General features: G+C 40.0%; 1 protein-coding gene across 1 annotated transcript in view; it reads right to left on the reverse strand.

Annotated features, from left to right (window-relative positions):
* Positions 1-596: 596 nt before the first annotated feature.
* The window catches only part of cspg4 (chondroitin sulfate proteoglycan 4), a 76422-nt gene continuing 59913 nt past the window's right edge, over positions 597-17105 (reverse strand). The window contains exons 7-11 of the mRNA XM_020660184.3: positions 10679-10877; positions 9833-9964; positions 8763-8923; positions 6248-6431; positions 597-5423 (exon numbers count right to left, since the gene is read on the reverse strand). Coding sequence (XP_020515840.2) covers positions 3601-5423; positions 6248-6431; positions 8763-8923; positions 9833-9964; positions 10679-10877 — 2499 coding nt within the window. The 3' untranslated portion in view covers positions 597-3600. The remainder of the gene's footprint in view (positions 5424-6247; positions 6432-8762; positions 8924-9832; positions 9965-10678; positions 10878-17105) is intronic.

The raw sequence follows: 17105 nt of genomic DNA on the forward strand, positions 1-17105 counted from the left end.
AAAAAATGACAATTCAACACAATGTTATTATGATTAAATAAAAAGTTGAATAACTCATTTCAAAATGTTAATTTTTTAACTCCACTCATTGAAGACAGGCTAACTCTAGACCGATGTAATTTCTGTTCAATGAGAAGATACTTTGTTTCTAAACATCTGCAGAAGAACTCTAGTTGAGCGGTTCTCAAGTGGCGGGTCGGGACCCAAAGTTGGGTCGCAGAGTTGTTTTTCGTGGGTTGTGAAAGTGTGCCCGGAAATAAATTGTGTCCAAAAGTCTTTGAAGAAGCGTTTCTAAAAACATTTGTTCTGTTATTTTTTGAGGTCCTAACTGCACTATTGTTCATGCATCTCATTGGTTAAAAAATATCAGAAATTTGGGTCGCGATTTCTCAATAAGGAGTTTGTAGGGGGTCCTGAGGCTAGACCAGTTGAGAACCACTGCTGTTGTTCTTATTAAGTATGCAGTCTTTTATGCATACAGGCTCAAAAACATGGACTCCCCCCCCCACTGTGCAGTGATAAAACATGCTTCATCTTAAAACATTTATAATATTATAACAACATCAGTCTTAAAAATCATAAAAAATGAACACAGGTTGAGCTGCATGAACATTTTTATTTCCATTAGTGCCGAGAACAAGAGTCTTCAAAATTACTTTGATCACTTCGAAAGGCACTTGCAGTGAACATAATTCTGATCAATCTCTGGCAAAGCACACATACTTGAGTCTGAATTGGTGTTTTTGGGGATGACAGAAATAATAAATAATGACAAAGAGCGGTGGTGATGAAATCAGATGAGGAACATAACTCTCAATAAGCATAACAGACGATGGAGAGACAGGAAGCTGCACAAACACACACTCATACAAACAGAGACACACTCAGCATAGTTTCTGCCTAATCAGTCTAATTAAATGCAGTTACATGTACCTTCAATTAAGCATGATATATATATATATATATATTCAAGATATTAATCATGACCACAAATTCAACTTAAAAACCGTATATTTACACATATAACCAGTCCGATGTGGAAGTGAGATCTTGAAGGAGGAACGACCATTTTTATTTTTTGAGGGAGATATTGTCATTGGAAATACACAGTCTCCTGAAACATATAATTTCCTGAGACCTGTGTAATTTGTAAAGTTGCTCCAAACATTTTGTGGTGTCAAGAGAAAAAAAAAGAAAAGAATACAACCTATAACCTGATAGAAAAATGACCATTGCAAAGGAATATTTAATAATCAGTACATGACGAATAATAAGGTGTCATCAGCATACAGAATGAGAAAAGAAATGTACAGCAAATGGTTAAACAGTTTCACGAACATGAAGTCTTTTCTGTATTGGTTTAAAAAAATATTTAAAAAAAACAGATAATTGACACAGAGAAACAAGAGAAGAATGATTTTACAGCAAGGCTATGCATAGTTTCAACTTAAAACACAAATCTTGAGTCTAAAAGAATACAACGAACATTTAAATTCAATATATACCGCTCTGCATATTCAGCTTACAAATGGAATGATTAACATCAAAAATAGCTTTGAAGACTTAAACTTTGTCAACATCTCTGTTTTAAATGAACCTAACAAGTGGAGCATTTATTTTATTTGTTTAACCACCCCAGCACCAACCGGTTTTTATAAATTCGTAATTGCAGACTTGGAATCTGAAACAAACTCAGTTTTGAGCTGACCTCACCCCGGCCTGCCAGCCAATAAGGATGTGTTAAAGACCTTCATGACTTAAATAACATCCCACTGTGGTCTGCTAACTGTCAACTGTGTACTGTGTAGTTTTGTGGTCAGTGCTGTGCCAGTCCAGTGAATATTTACAAGCAAGATGGAAGTGTGCAGAATCATAACATATAACGCATGATGACATCACTCTGAGCTAAACTCAATCAAACCTGTGCAAGCTGCTGCAACACGTTTTTTTTATTAAATTCAAACTGTTTTATGACAAACCAACTTTTCCACACTAAATTCAAAGAGAGATCTAAAATATAAGAGTGTGTTAAAAGGATATTTATAAAAAGAGCCAATAACCCGAGTTCTCAAAACGTCTAAGAGTTGGATGAGAAGATTGAAACCGCTCTTAAATATGAAGTCACAGCCAGCGGACAGTTAGCAATTTGAAGCCTGGAAACAGGGGAAGCAGTCAGCCTATTTATGCTACCCAGTTAAAAGAAGTAACTGTAACTACCAAAGAAACAACGTTCAACATTAGGCCTGCCAAGACCACAAAAGAGATAAAAAAATGTGAATAATTGGGCTTTATAGGATTGTGTTAACCATAGTCTGTATATTAATATGGACGACACATCTCTGTATCCTTCTGTTGTACAGAATTGAAGTCAAAATGCACTGGTGACATCATTTGGAGCCAAGACATACACAGAAGAGAGCTGACTGAGGTAATTACTGTATTGTTAGTTTTTGTTGTGTTTACTCTTGCCTTTCCTCCTCTACTCTGCTAATCCGCTTGAGAACTCTGCAAGGAGCCACATTTGTCAATAAAGCTGTCAATCATGACATTACACCCGCTCTTTTTTTTAAAATGTCAAATAACTAATTAAGACAAAAAGAATACCACAAGGACACAAGTCAGTATGATAAAAACCAACTATAAAGACATAATGCTGATTTGACTTTTAATTTTAACTTTATTAGTCGATCCAGGTCCCATCTGTTAACATGGAGGAGTCAGAGTTTATGGCCTATGCTTCAGCCAGTCAGCAGGGGGAGCTCTAAATATTTTGGCTTCACTCCAAGGCCGCTGTTGCTCCGTCTATCTTAATATACAGTCTATGGTTTTAACCCCCCCAAAATACAAACAAACAATAAAACAGCTTAAGTATCTCTCCTAATTGAAAGGTCTAGCTAAGCTAAGCTAAGCTAACATCTCCTAGTAGCTCAAAATTACCAATCAGATATGACAGTGGTATCATTCTTTCGAACAAACTTTCTGAGGCAAGTGAATTAGCATATTTTCCAAAAATGTTGTACCAATTCTATAAACTGAATTCAGCCCTGAAGAACAATGGCAGCTTGAAAACAACGTTAAAAAAAAAGAAAAAAACACAAAGGAGCATTTTCCAATCTGTTTGATAATACAGCATACACTTACCTCATCATCTATGTACAAGGCTTATCAACTTTTCTGATGCACCAAAATCTAAAATGTACGATCACAAGACTTACTGAACTGGACACTATCGGCCTACGATAAATGGAATATAATGAAAGGCACATTAAAAAATACTTTTTGCAAACACGTGACATGTTTATGTCTTCATTTGTGCCCAGTGACAAAGAGGAATGATAAAACTAAAATAAATAGAAACGCCTCCATAAGCCTCCTAAGTTAAGAAACTGCCTCTTATTTATGCCAATAGGTATTCAGTGTTTCATTGCCTGAGAATTTGTCCACAGTTATGCTGAGATAAGTAAATAACCAATGGGGTCAAAAAAATATTTTCATTTAAACTATTGTGGCAAGAGGTCTTTAATACTGAGAGGAATGATGTGAGGAGGATTGCGAACACTCAAGAATCCAACTCTCTCTGTGTCCACATGTCAAAGTGTCTCAGACCCAGTACTGGTTCTTTTTCAAGGCTGGGTTCGTTGTCCGACAGTGCTGCAACAACTCTGGGTCTGCGTCTTTGGAGTCCATGTTGGACATAGGGATGTTATTGGCTGGGTCAGTTTTACGGAAAGTCTCTGTGCCGGCCACCTCTCCGTTTTTGGGCTTGGATACTGCCGCCTGGACATCATGCTTGCCAGTCTTGTTTTTACGGATCAGGTAGTAGGCCAAGATGGCTGCCAGCAGCAAGAGGAGGAGGATTACCAGGATTGGGATGAGAATAGACCAGAAGTTGCTACGCCGGGAAACATGTGGTCTCCCGTGGGAGCCAGTGCCTGAAGATGTTGTAGTGGCTGGAGTGGGAAGAGGGGATTTACCAACAACAGGGAGGTCTTTGTTGTCCTTTGATGGGGTTTGTGAGGGAATCCTCAGCAGGGTGGCAGGATAGACCCCAGAGGCATTGTAGGGGCCAGTCTGGAAGGAAAGCACGCATTCTGCAGGAGGAACCCCATGAGCTTTGAGAAGGAAGCGCGCCTCATCCTGAGAGACACCACTCTTTGATCCAGAGGAGCTGTCTAGGATTTCCATAGCTACACGGCCCTCATCCAGGTCTTTCTGGCTGAATGTGCCAACTGGCTGACCAGCACCATTACCTCCAGATCTCACAAAACGAGCCCCCCTTGGCTGTTGGATGACAGTGAACGAGGGGGAGGTTTTGGTCTTGTTTGCAAGGGGAGTTGCATCCAAGAGCTTCCTGTCCAGTTGGACAAGAGCACCTTGGGGTAGAAGGGGATCCTGGGCGATATTGGCCAGAGGCTGGACTGTGATGTTTAGTACAGAGGAGACATTAGCTGCACGACTGCGGGCTACAAATGCAACACTGTCTCGAGGTGAAGTGGACTTCACAAAGCGGACGCTGACTCTGCCTTCTTTGATTTGTTTCTGGGTGAAAGCGGATGTAGGCTGCCGGTCTACCATGACAGCGGCATATTTTGGAACACTTGTGATCTTGTAAAGTATGTCCTCCTCGACGGGGCCCCCAGTAGTGGCTTTCAACATCTCCTCAGTCACCAGGGTCTCATCGTCGCCTTGTTTCACCTTGATCTCAGGAGCTTTGTCAAGAAACAGGGTGCGAGCAAGGACGCCGATGTGGAGCGCATGTGGCTTTGTTTGGTGCTCTCCATCTGACACAATGAATTCGACAAATCCATCAGCCAGGGTACCATCGCTGAAAAAGCCCACCTGTCCCTGATTGACCATCTCCTGTGTGAACTCAGAGATGGGCTTCATTGTGAAAGAGTCAACCAGTTGGCCGTTGCTCGGGATTTTGGTCACTTTGAAGAGCACCTCATCAGGCGAACTGTCCTCGTCTTGGGTGTTAAGATGCTTCTTTGTCAGGGTTGTCATTGAGCCTTGAAGAACTTCCAAGAGCATGTCAATAGTGACAAGTTCAGGAGGGTCTGAGCCCCGACGTTTAACTGAAAAGTTAAAGATTTCCTCAAGGACCACCAATTCAGCAGGGGAGGCCACAGCACCAGCCTCAGACTTTAGACGGGCCCTGAAAGCAAAGCTGTCAGAGGATGCAGCTGAGTCATCATGGAGATACTCTACATTTCCTTGAATGACATCTTCCTGCATGAAGGTGGGAGCATTACGGGGAAGATCCTGACCGCCCAGGATGATACGACCATGGCCAGGGAAGCGCTTAATCTCAAAAATGACATCAGCATCGGCTCGCTGATCTTCAGGTAGGCTAGCCAGAAGGTTGGAGGCATCAAGAATTGAATCGTCAATGACTTTCCTCTGGCCTTGCACAATATCGAGACCTGAGAGGAAACAGTACAGAACATTTTACATTATATTTCAGATAAGAACAATTCTTTCCAGTTTTGGCTTTCTCCTGTAGATATTAAACAATGCTGCTCTGTACATTAAGGCTGACAGATGGAGGAGGGGGCTTGTTGTTTTGGCAGCAGGAGAAATAGAAGTGATGACTTCCTTTATGACATTAGACTGTTCAGGCATTGACCAATCACAGTACATGATTAGTGATTCTAAAACTCTGTAAAAGCTATAAAATGAACAACAGAGAGGCAGCAGTTTGAAACAATAATGGTGGGTAAATCTCCTCAATTGGTTAGTGTTAGTTTGACCACACTGGACTTTTCTCAAAATCTAGAACACTGTAGTAAATATTTAGGAATTCAGGCCCTCTGCTTTAGGATACTATGATATATAAGTGTTGTAGTATGATTGTTCAGATGACCACAGTACTAGCTTGGGGAAAAGGATCCCACAGAAACATAAACTATAAGGAGATACTCTACCCAACCTGTATGGTATAGACTAACTACCATACCCCCTAAAAGTGAAATAAATAAATAAAATCGCACCTGGCTATTCAATTTCAATAAACCAACAGCAACAATTGGTGAAGACAATGTTCACACACTTTGCTGTTATTTCAGGCAGAGCACTTGGGCTACACAGCATCACTTTAACTGAACATCTACCTCAAAGTATTGTCAATGCAATAACAAATGTGCTACAGTGGTGGTGTTGCACTCATTTATTTAGAATCAAATAAGCGATTTTTTTTAAACTTGTAATTCATTCATATGAATAAACTGTGTTATTATGGGTCATTTACCTTTGTTCCTCCACAGCTGTGAGGAGATGTTGCTGTGAGCAGCGTAGTACGAGACGGTGATGGGCAGGATGTGACGAACGTCTGGGGCTGGCTGTGATTTCAGAGTGAGCTCGATGGAGTCCCTAACCACCCAAAAAGGCTCCTCTGGTATCTGGTGCTCATAGTAGACCGCTCCTGACTCCAGCTGTGTATCAAGGAAACAAAATGACATTTGTTACACTTTTAAATTTGACAGTTTTGCCCTCTGAGGTGAGTGAAAATCAAATCAATTAGCATCAACTGCAGAAGCTCTTATTTCAATATCTTTCAATATAACCTTGATTTGTGACATTCTTCAGAAACAGCTTAATGCCAGCCATTTCTTTAGAGTGATTTTGAAGACATTTTAGTTTTCTCAGATATGTTACAGCTTTCTTTCCTTTGGCGTTTATAATCACCACAGTAAAATAGGAGCTGAAATGGCTGTGGCAGTGGTTTGCTCTCTGAGGTCACTGTGTCCTAAACTCAACTCTACTCTACCCTCTTTCTCTGTCTCTACTGCAAACACTCACAGACACAAACACAAGCAAGCAGAACTTAAGTCAAGCATGCACACACAAATACAAGCAACGGAATATCTCAAATCATCCAATTCTTATTTCAGCTTGATGTGGATAAAGATTTTCGGTCACACTTCAAACAGAGCAGTTTGCAGGAAAAGTACTTGCTCATCCAAGCACACTCAGATGTTAGGAATGGAAATGACCAAAAAAGATGGATCAAAAGGAAAGGAGAAGACTTAAAAACACTGCAGGCTTACAGTGAAGCGTAGTGTTACTTCATCGGCAGGTGGTGCAAACCTAATGTAAAGCTATGACATGTATAATATGCCATCATGGGTGTTGTGTTATCACATTTATTCACATGTAATTGGAAACTTTGAGTAAAAGGAGCATGAATACTTTTTCTGATGTGAGCACAGGCATCACTTTGTTTTATTCAACGAGGCCCTCTGCTGGTGAGAAAGAGGAACATTTAGTGTGATATAAGTGAAGCAAATTACAAATTGAAGTCTGATGGTGTTTGGTAGAAACTTAAGATTGATGTTATTATTTCATAGAAAAGAGCCACAGTGTATATAAAACAACATTTAATTATAAGTTTATAAAAAACAAAAACAAATGTCTTTAGACTATATAAGTATAAGTGATTTCTACTAGCTTTATAAAACAGTTGAATTGTCTCTCAAAAGGGAAATTTGCTCCGTAATATAAGAGAAGTTTAAGACTGTATTTGGGATGATTATGAAAATCTCATCTGTTAAAATGTATAGATACAAGCTCACTTGATTCAAACTTACATCAAGTCTTCATAGTTGTCAGTGTCATTAAGAACTAATGTACTGCACTTCTATAGTGATTTTCTAGTCCTTATATCACACATCATATAACAATCATCCATTCTCACTACAATCACACTGATGGCAGAGGTTGCTACTTAAAGTGTCCAACTGCCCATCCATAGTAGGCCTAACTATCCCCATACATTTGCATTCACATTGCTGGCTACTCAACTACAATTGCCCAATTTGAGGTTCAGTGTCTTGCCAAATGACAATTGGACATGTGGACAGACATAGCAGGGATTGAACCAACAACCATCTGGTTGCTAAACATCTGAGAGAGTTCATTGAGAGTTCATCAGTTCATTGTAGAAAGTGTCTTACAGTATATCTGCTGTAGCTCAGTCTGTAGGGACTTGAGTTGGAAACCGGAGGGTTGCTGATTCAAGTCCCAGTGCGGAACAAAACATGGAAGTTGTTCTGATAGCCGGAGAGGTTCAAGGGCACTGCCGAGGTGCCCTTCAGCGAGGCACCGAACCTCCAACAGCTCTAGTGCTCAGGTCTATGTGTGTGAGAAGCATGTCTCTAAATAACAGAGTGTAAACCAGAATTTCACTCAGGGATTAACAGTATAAAAAAAAAAGTATTTTCCCAAAATGAATGCTCTTGTTTTCTGGTGATGATGCACTTCACATCTACCACATTTCTGGGATGTCATCAAACACTATGCCATAGCTGTATTCATCTAAATTGAGAGAGCTTTACTTTTCTACCTGAATGCATTGACTTTCAAAGAGCTGCAGCTGTGATCTTTACCTAATTTCCACCTCTGGAAAAAAAAAGAATCTGTTCAACACAGTCTGAGTTGAAAGAAGGATTAGCTGCTTTTTTTTCTACATTTAAGGGGCATTAAGTCTTCTTATGTCGGAAGGTCTATCATCAGATGTCTGGAGTGGTTTGAACACCTATGGCTGCTTAGTAACATAAACCTGCTATTAAAAGTAATGTGAAACCTCAGGTAAAGAGGATTTATCTGAAAGGAAGAAACTTATAATAGTTGAACTTTTAGCACCCTCTTAATGCAGCAGGATTACTATAATGAAGTTCAGTCAAAGAGAGTCAAGAGAAGTAAGGTAAATCTCTCCATACAGAAAACAAACACACATTTACCCTCACACAGAAAAACCTAATTACCTGTGTTTGAGAGAAGCTGGTTATTTCCTCATACTGGTTCTTGTCATTGGCGAGGATGAGTCTCCCCAAACGAGGGGGGCGTCTGAGTGAGTAGCTTATCTCATTTCCATCCTCATTGGTTACAGCCCCCAGATTGGCACTTGTGATGGGCTGCCTGGTTCCTGTGAGCACACACACACACACACACACACACACACACACACACACACACACACACACACACACACACACACACACACACACACACACACACACACACACACACACACACATACACACAGGGTCCTCTGAGTGCTGGGATGATTTTGTGGAAAATGGCCTCTTGGAAGTGGAGTTGAGTTTGTGAAATTAAGCAGAGTCTGGATTTGCCGTTAGAGTAACTCATGCACATCATGTGGTGAAGAGTTTTTCTGACGGTGAGAATTTCATTTCCAAAATTGTATTCAAGCTTCCAGCTCATCTCCTGTGTCATGCATTAAAGTAAAGGCTATATTTTATGAAAGGCAGGGCTTTGGCCTGTGCTGACATGAAAAATCTTCCACTTCGGAAAAGTTTCATCTGCAAAAGTTGTGATGTTTTCTTTTTTTTTTTTTAATATTCATTTTTGGGCTTTTTGCCTTTATTTGATAGGACAATGGATCGAGTAGGAAATCGTGAGAGAGAAGGGAACGACATGCAAGAAAGGAGCCACAGCTCGGAATCACTGTCTTAACCAGTAGTAGTAAAAATTGACTATGTATTGATAAAGAACATGTGTGGACCACTCACTCCCATAAAAATGTATCATAACTGCAGTTAAACAACCCCAAAACTCTCTTTGTCAAAAAGTAAGAACTTAAGGAAGGTTTAGACATGCCGTGCATGATGTTTTTTTTTTTTTTGTTGGTCCATGTTTTGCATGTCAAGATAGAATACAGAATGAACACAAAGGTTGAAAAAAAACCCAAAAAATAGATCCAAATGCCAAAGTGAACAGGCTGAACGAGTTACCCCTCGCCTTTTCACTGTTGTTATCTTTTCATCACTGCGGGTTTACGGCTTAAAACCCTGAAGGACTTTTGGCGTCTTACCTGGAAATACCATGAGCTCCTCCTGCGTTACCATGGTGATGGTGAGAGGCCTGGCGGTGACAACAAATCTGTAGAGAGGAGACGTGTGCTCGCCGTCTGTCACGGTGAAACTGAAGCCTCCAGACTCCTCACCTGATGGGAACAGAGTCTGGACGTGACTTACCGCTCATTTCAAACAGTTCATTCATTATTTTCTCTTGTCTTCATTCCTATAATAAGAATTAATTTGATATACAGTATATAGGTCTCTCTAGTTTACAACTAATTATTGATGCCAGTTTTTACTCAAAATATTCTTTACACTTTATAATAATTTGCTTGATTAAAAAATACACCTTTTTGGAACATTTAAAGGGCAAATTAATATTTTTTGTTACCCATTATAGATGTCTGAGGGTTGTTGATCAATACCAGTGACTTAAGTGATTGCTTAGGTATTAGTCTGGTAGCTGGAGAGGTGCCAGTTCACTTCTTGAGCACTGCTGAGGTCCTCTTGAGCAAGGCACCTCATTCCCCCCCCAGCTCAGGAGCGCTCTCCATTAGTGCATGTCCATAGGAGTGTGTATTCCAGAATATGTGTGTGTAGCATGTTCAACAACAGAGTGCAAAACTAGATTTTCCCCTTGCGGGATTAATAAATTATATCTTCTTCTTCATATTTTGATTTCTAGTTTGAAAGTCTGACATCTTAGAAGTGAGTTTAACCTTTGTTTTTGTAATACCCTGAATTTAAGATAGGGGTCAGTAAAGGTCATATAGTCACACATTATGCAAGAAATCAAAACATTTCTTTAAAAGATGGAAACATTACATGACAGAATCAGTCAGTCGACGTGTCGGACTCACCCTCGTGCATGAAGATGACCTCCCCTCTGTTGACGTGAGCCTGTGTGAAATTCAGGATGCCCTCCTCGGGAGCCTCCTTCAGCGCCACCATCCCGTTGGTCGGCACCTCCACGTTGTAGACCAGTTCCTCTTCAGGGGTATCAGCGTCCTCGGTGTTCAACATGCTGGAGGTGATGTCAGCTTCCTCTCCGGCTAGAACCTGTGAAATATCAAAGACAGAGAGATGAAAAGATAGTGTAGATTACTCAATCTGAGGTTACAGGGAGTGTTACTTTGTTTTATGTCATTTATCACAGGCCGAGCAACTTCAGACTGCACAATATTACCTTTAATACAATAAGCTAAGTATCTGAGTATTTTCTTACAATAGAAACAGAAAAGAGCAAAACTAAAAACCAACCAAGTGGAACAAACGAAATAAACAAATGCCACAAACATCCAGCTCCAAAGTAACAATCTGAAAGGTTAATTGTGTCTCTGTGGCAGGCCAGACGATCCTGTTATCAGAAGATGGAGCGCAGCAGCCCAGGCTGAATGACTCTCCCTGGGTTGAGGGGCTTTAATGGACTTCTAATGGTCGGCCGGCTGAAAGGAGCATTAATTGAAAGAAATGGGCCAGATCTCCAGAAAGACATTCTTAAAGAGCCAGAATCAGTAGAGGAGAGTGAGTCGAGGGTGCCCTGCAGTAAGAGGTATACGCATCGATCTCCAAAAGCCATTCACCCTCTGATACCTCGCTCGTTCTCCTCTTTCTTAAGACTCAGGATGAAGAGAAACACTCCTTCAACAGGAGGAAGAGGGGGAGGACGTTGTAGATATAGCAGCTTTAGTCAGTCACTAAGAGAGAGAGTTATATTGAGAAATAAGTTCAAGAAAAGTGGCAAATGTTAGAACAAGACATCCATGAGATATCCCATAGGTCAAGACTTATCTAGCTATGCTTTTAGTTGTTAAAGCTCTTTTGATGAGCCCAACCTGCTTTTTGTATTTTGATGTAATTCTCTCAGCCCTTGTGGGCTGAAAAGAGAAAACGAGTAGATGAGATAGATGACTAATGAGAGATTTTCAGGTTAAGAAACAAGATACCAATACTTGTCTAATCCTTGTCTAATTTGATACAGACCACTGTAGGAAAAAAAAGATCAATTAAGGATTTTAAAACAAAACAAAAAAAACAAATGCTGATGCTAGGACTAAGCTGCTTTTTAAAATATGTTTATTGTCAATATCTACTCTCTTCCTTACTCTTCCTGCTGTTATAATGAATGTGCTACAGAGCTTAATGTGCGATTTTACATCTCAAATATACACAGTTGTCCATAAGAATTTAAATGTCCCAATTATTTTGCTGCATATTTACAGGAGCTGTTTACAACAGAGCTGAATCTGGATTTTTATTTTCCTAAATACTCAGTGTTGTTTATACTGTCAGGTATTTAATCCCAACATAGATTCAGAGACTTACATTTAAGTTGAAGATAATAAATCACCATGTCAGCAAATGACTGGTCACTAAAATATCCACCATTTATCAAAAGCAGACGTAGAGTCTACATCTGTGTTAACATCTCTGTGAGGCTGTACTTAGACACAGCATTGCGTGGAGTTAAATGCTAATGTTATCTTTCCTACCGATGCTAACATGTTGATATTTTCTTTAAACCATTTATTGTTTGAAAAAGTTTCCCCATGCAGCTTCCCAAAAAGTTAACCCAAAAACTGCCTTTAACCTGCACTTTTTCTACTGGCCAGCAGGAGGCAGCTCCACTGTCAAGGAATTAAGACTTTATTCAATTAATTATTTTAACTAAAGAAAACTAGTTATTTAACTAAATAACTAAGAAAACATTTCTCCTCATGAAATAATTTTCACAATCACTTATTTTAAGTGTACTCCAATACAACATTATAATACGTATTTTAACTACCGCCAAATTAACAGTGATGCAGAAGATAAAGCAGGATATGGTTTAGGGTGTGGCTGTCTTTTGCTTGACGAGTTGCTACCATGACAACCAGTCATTCAGTAAGTATAAAGGTGTAGCAATGTATATCCTTCCTCCGGCGCAAGTTTTCATTTAAAAAAAAAAAAACAGACAAACAACAAACAGATTTCTTCAACATACAGCCAAACCTGTGCTAACATGCTAATGTTTGCTAATTAACTCAAGGCTGATGATGTGAAAGGTTTTCCGTTTTAAAGGTCTTTGGTCATTAAAGGAAATATTGGACTAGTTCAAAATTTGACCTTAAGATGAACATTAGAGGTTCTCTACATTAATCAAAGGACCATAATTTATGTTCCATATTTTACAGTAACACAGCAGTAAATCTTCGAGAAGGAAATTAGAGGACACACAATTAGAGGACTACATCACACCACTGGAGCCACTCTGCCTATGTGGCCAAAATAAATCTGCTCAATATCCTTCTCTTTCATACACCATGGGATGTAACATTTCTTTATGTTGTCAAGTTTCTGTAAAAACCGACACAATTGCTGTCTCTCTTAGTCGTCGTCGGTGTCATTTCTGGCGTTTCAGACCCATCTTGACCAGTTCAATATCACAGATGTGTCGTCAAGTGTATAATTAAGTTGCCTTACGGAGGACTGCTCACAACACCCCATTCAGTTTGACACTCCGTCAAACCTCTATCACCACGACTCACAGCGCCAACACTTCAAAGATGTAATCCATCATCACACACTTTGTGCTCTCAGAGCTGCTAGATAACGTCTTTGTTCCTATCCAATGATAACTTTATAACCGCTGACGATTTGCAGACAAGTAGGGTTTAATTTGAAGTGAAATGAAGTGCTTTTCATGGTTATGACACACTTGCTCTGCTGCTATACATTTGTATTTCTACAGTGATGTACGGTGACAGCAGAGGTCATTAAAGGGAGGCTCTAACATGAACAGCATAGTTATGTGAAGTTTATAAGTGCAAGAAACTTTGACTTCAACTTTAAATGATTACTCACTGCAGTTCATGTGTGTCGTAAGTGTATATTAAAAAGAAAAAAAGTTGGACATAAACATGTGCAAAGCATGGACTGTAAATATGAATGGACAAAGCCTGAGTGATGTCACCCATCTGTAAAGGCAGGGGGCTCCGGAGGCTCATCGGTAGCCGCCGCCATGCTGGAAATCCTGTCTCAGCCTAACTTCAAATCAACCTAAAGACAGGCTGAAAGCTGGAGCTGAGACGTGTTGACAAACCGCTACACCAAGCCCACCTGCCAGGTCAGCTACGCGGCTAACTCTTGATAACACGTATCATTCATAAAATCGAAACGGATGCCCGGATACAGTGTGTGCCCATGAGGGCAATAACTAATCAGACTTATTTAATTTTTTTTTATACCAGGTTGTAAACATGTTAATTTCTGCTGTAAAAACAGCTTTTCTGGCTGTGGTGTGTATGTGACTTCTAGGGTTCCTGGAGCCAGCTTCAAGCAGACACTAGATAAACTGCAGGATTTTATACTTCTGCTTCAACACTGGAGGTTACCGCTTGGTGCAAAGCAATTGCAATCTAGCAAAAGAATTCGTCTTCTATCAGTTAAAATAAAAATGAAAGCACACTTTACTTTCCACTATATATCGGCACTGGCTGGATGTTGTTGAAACAGGACTGTTTTGCAGCTGAATAACGATGGATAAGGTTTTAAAATGCCATGATTTAAAGCCAAAAATATATTCAGACATCCAGGGGAGCGTTATAATAAATCTGGCTGAAAGTTTGTGTTCTTGTTAGAAGTCTAAGTAAGTGTTTTGTCTAATGACAAGTTTCAAAATTCCCCTTTTAGCGTCGTCTCTCACTGAATATAGTCATCTGACTGCTTCCTGGGCAGCATGGGATGCCATTTTTGGAAGTAAGTAGGTGGCTATTTTTTGGGATAATACCTAGATCATCAACATACAGTAGATCATCAACCTGCAGCTTGCATTTGCAGACAAGACACTCTGAAGTACAGCAGCTAAAGCTTAACAGTTATGTTTGTATGACTTTGTGAGGTATGCAACGCCAACTGAAGTCAGCAGGAAGTCCCCGGCTCCACCAGGACTGCTGCACATGAGACTCCTGCAGAAACTGTTTACCAGATTCTGACTGGTTCAGGTGACCATCTAGCCATGAGGGACTCAGACTGGGACTCATCTTGTCTGATGGATTATTTCTCCTTCATGTGTCAGATACCATGGTGACAGAATGGGGTTAACCTGTCTGGGTGAGCTCAGCAGGTGGCATGTCACTTTTCAGAGGAAGAATGTCACATCCTCCCACTGGAAATGATTTTTTTTCTGCATCACTTAAAGTCACGGATAGGTCGCTGGGATATATTCAGACATAACATAGAGCCGCAACATATCAGAAAACACCAGCAAGCATCTACTGAGAACCCCTGATATCAGGCCTTGGAGAATCCTTCCCTAAGCAGCAGCTGATAGTTTGTCCGAGAGCACACCCTTTTTCTAGACGTGCACACCAAGCCCAAAACTATTGAGCCAAATATGTATCCTGTTAGAAGAGGTGGAAGTGGATTTGTTAGCCTGAAGGCAGAACACCCACTATCCCACATGCATGCTCCACAGTGGATGAGGCAGATGCTATCTACTTTCCCCTTTCTCTGTTTTATGTCTCCTTGGATCAAGAAATAAGAGGCTCATAGCCCTTCTGGACATTATATGCAGAGATGACTTAGCTGATAATAGCACCACCCACCTGGCCAGATTCTGCGCATTACGGAGCATTGTTGTGAGCAGAATCCCATGAAGTGCCTCACAATGTTTCCACCGCTACTAACAAAGCTGATGCCGTTAAACATCTGTTTTCCAGAAGGGTTGTGAAATAATGACAAGATAAAGAAAGTTTCTCTTTGGAAAGTTCTCGTTGTCATTCCTTTAAAACCCCAGTATGTGTTGATGAGTATCACACTGAGAAAGATTGTTTCCCCCCCCCTGGTGTTTGCAGCACATTTCACCTTTGACATGCATGCAGCATCCCTGATTTGTGTGGTTGAGAAGTGTGCTTTGTAGTATCTGTAAGATACTTAAACACAGGAGATCCCTTGGATGCTTTTGTAAAATAAATACATTTTTGTGATTACTGCAAAATAATGTTATTATTTTTAAACATTTTGTCAATAAATTCTGACAATTCAAGGGCATTTGCGCTTAAAACAAATGATGAGGAAATTGTGTCAAAGAATTATTGGATTTCTGTAAAAACATGCTGAAAACTGATTAATACACAAATGCAGAAGCTAATCATCAACTATAGGAAATGAAATTTGATCTAGGGAAAAAAACAAGTAAAAATCTGAAGGAGCTCATTCAAGTCAAAAGCTTTGATTTCATGACAGAATTTACCCTTTAAAACAGCTTTTATACGTAAATATTTCAAATTGGGTCAAATCATTTGGTTCAAAGTATTGTCAGAACTAGTTCCAATGTTTACAGTGCAGAACCCAGCGTCAAACACTAGAGGGCCCCGTCATCCCACTCTACACTCCATCCACACACCAGCAATCTAGGGCAGGTAATCTGAAAATGGACTCTCAAATTGATGGTTTATATAACAATCAATGTATTTAGCACCTAAGAGGATGGGCTGCAAATTTAATTTGGTGAGGACACAATGGCTGATATTTCATTTGGAGGCAGTAATGAAGGAGCTGCCAAAGGCGAATGACTTAGTTTGCTGATGACTCAACAGGATACCACCGCCTCCTAAATGTTTGGGACTACCAGACGTCTGAGGCTGTATCCCAAACTGACCTGGCAACTGAAATCTTGGCCGGTCTTTCTGCAGGACACGCCAGTGTGTTTCTGGCTCAATGTCGGAGTGTGAGAAAGGTGCACAAAGTATTGGAAAACAACAGCAAGAAAGATTATAGTTCGTTGTCAGCACTTAAACTGTAGTTGGCTTTGAATAAAGGGGACAGTTTTCCATTTGTTTTTTCCCTCTGAGAGACAGACAAACTAACCAAATATCTGCTTTAAGTCTCTCCTGCTGTGTTACAATGTCAGATAAAACAAGAATACAAACGTTTTTATCACTCACTGGTCATATACACAACATTAGGAAAGTAAGGGTTGCATCAGAGTTAAAATCTATGATTTCATATTAAGTCTTTAAGAAGACAATAGCAACATTGCCAGTTATTATCTAAGTACGTAGATGCAACGCCTGCTCTTAGTAAAGCATTTGATTGGCTGAGTAATGTCTTGTGTGACAATCTCTACCGTAAAGGCAAGAAAAGCAGAACTCTTTAAAATAGAAACGTATCTTATTTTACAGTACATAGATGGATAGATAGATGCTACTCAAAGCACTTTTATACCTCATGCCACCTACCCAAGCTTACCCGTTCACACACTGATGGCAGAGTTAGGTATGTGGTGACCATCAGAATGAACTA

Source organism: Labrus bergylta, chromosome 7, assembly GCF_963930695.1.
Source record: "Labrus bergylta chromosome 7, fLabBer1.1, whole genome shotgun sequence".
NCBI lineage: Eukaryota > Metazoa > Chordata > Actinopteri > Labriformes > Labridae > Labrus > Labrus bergylta.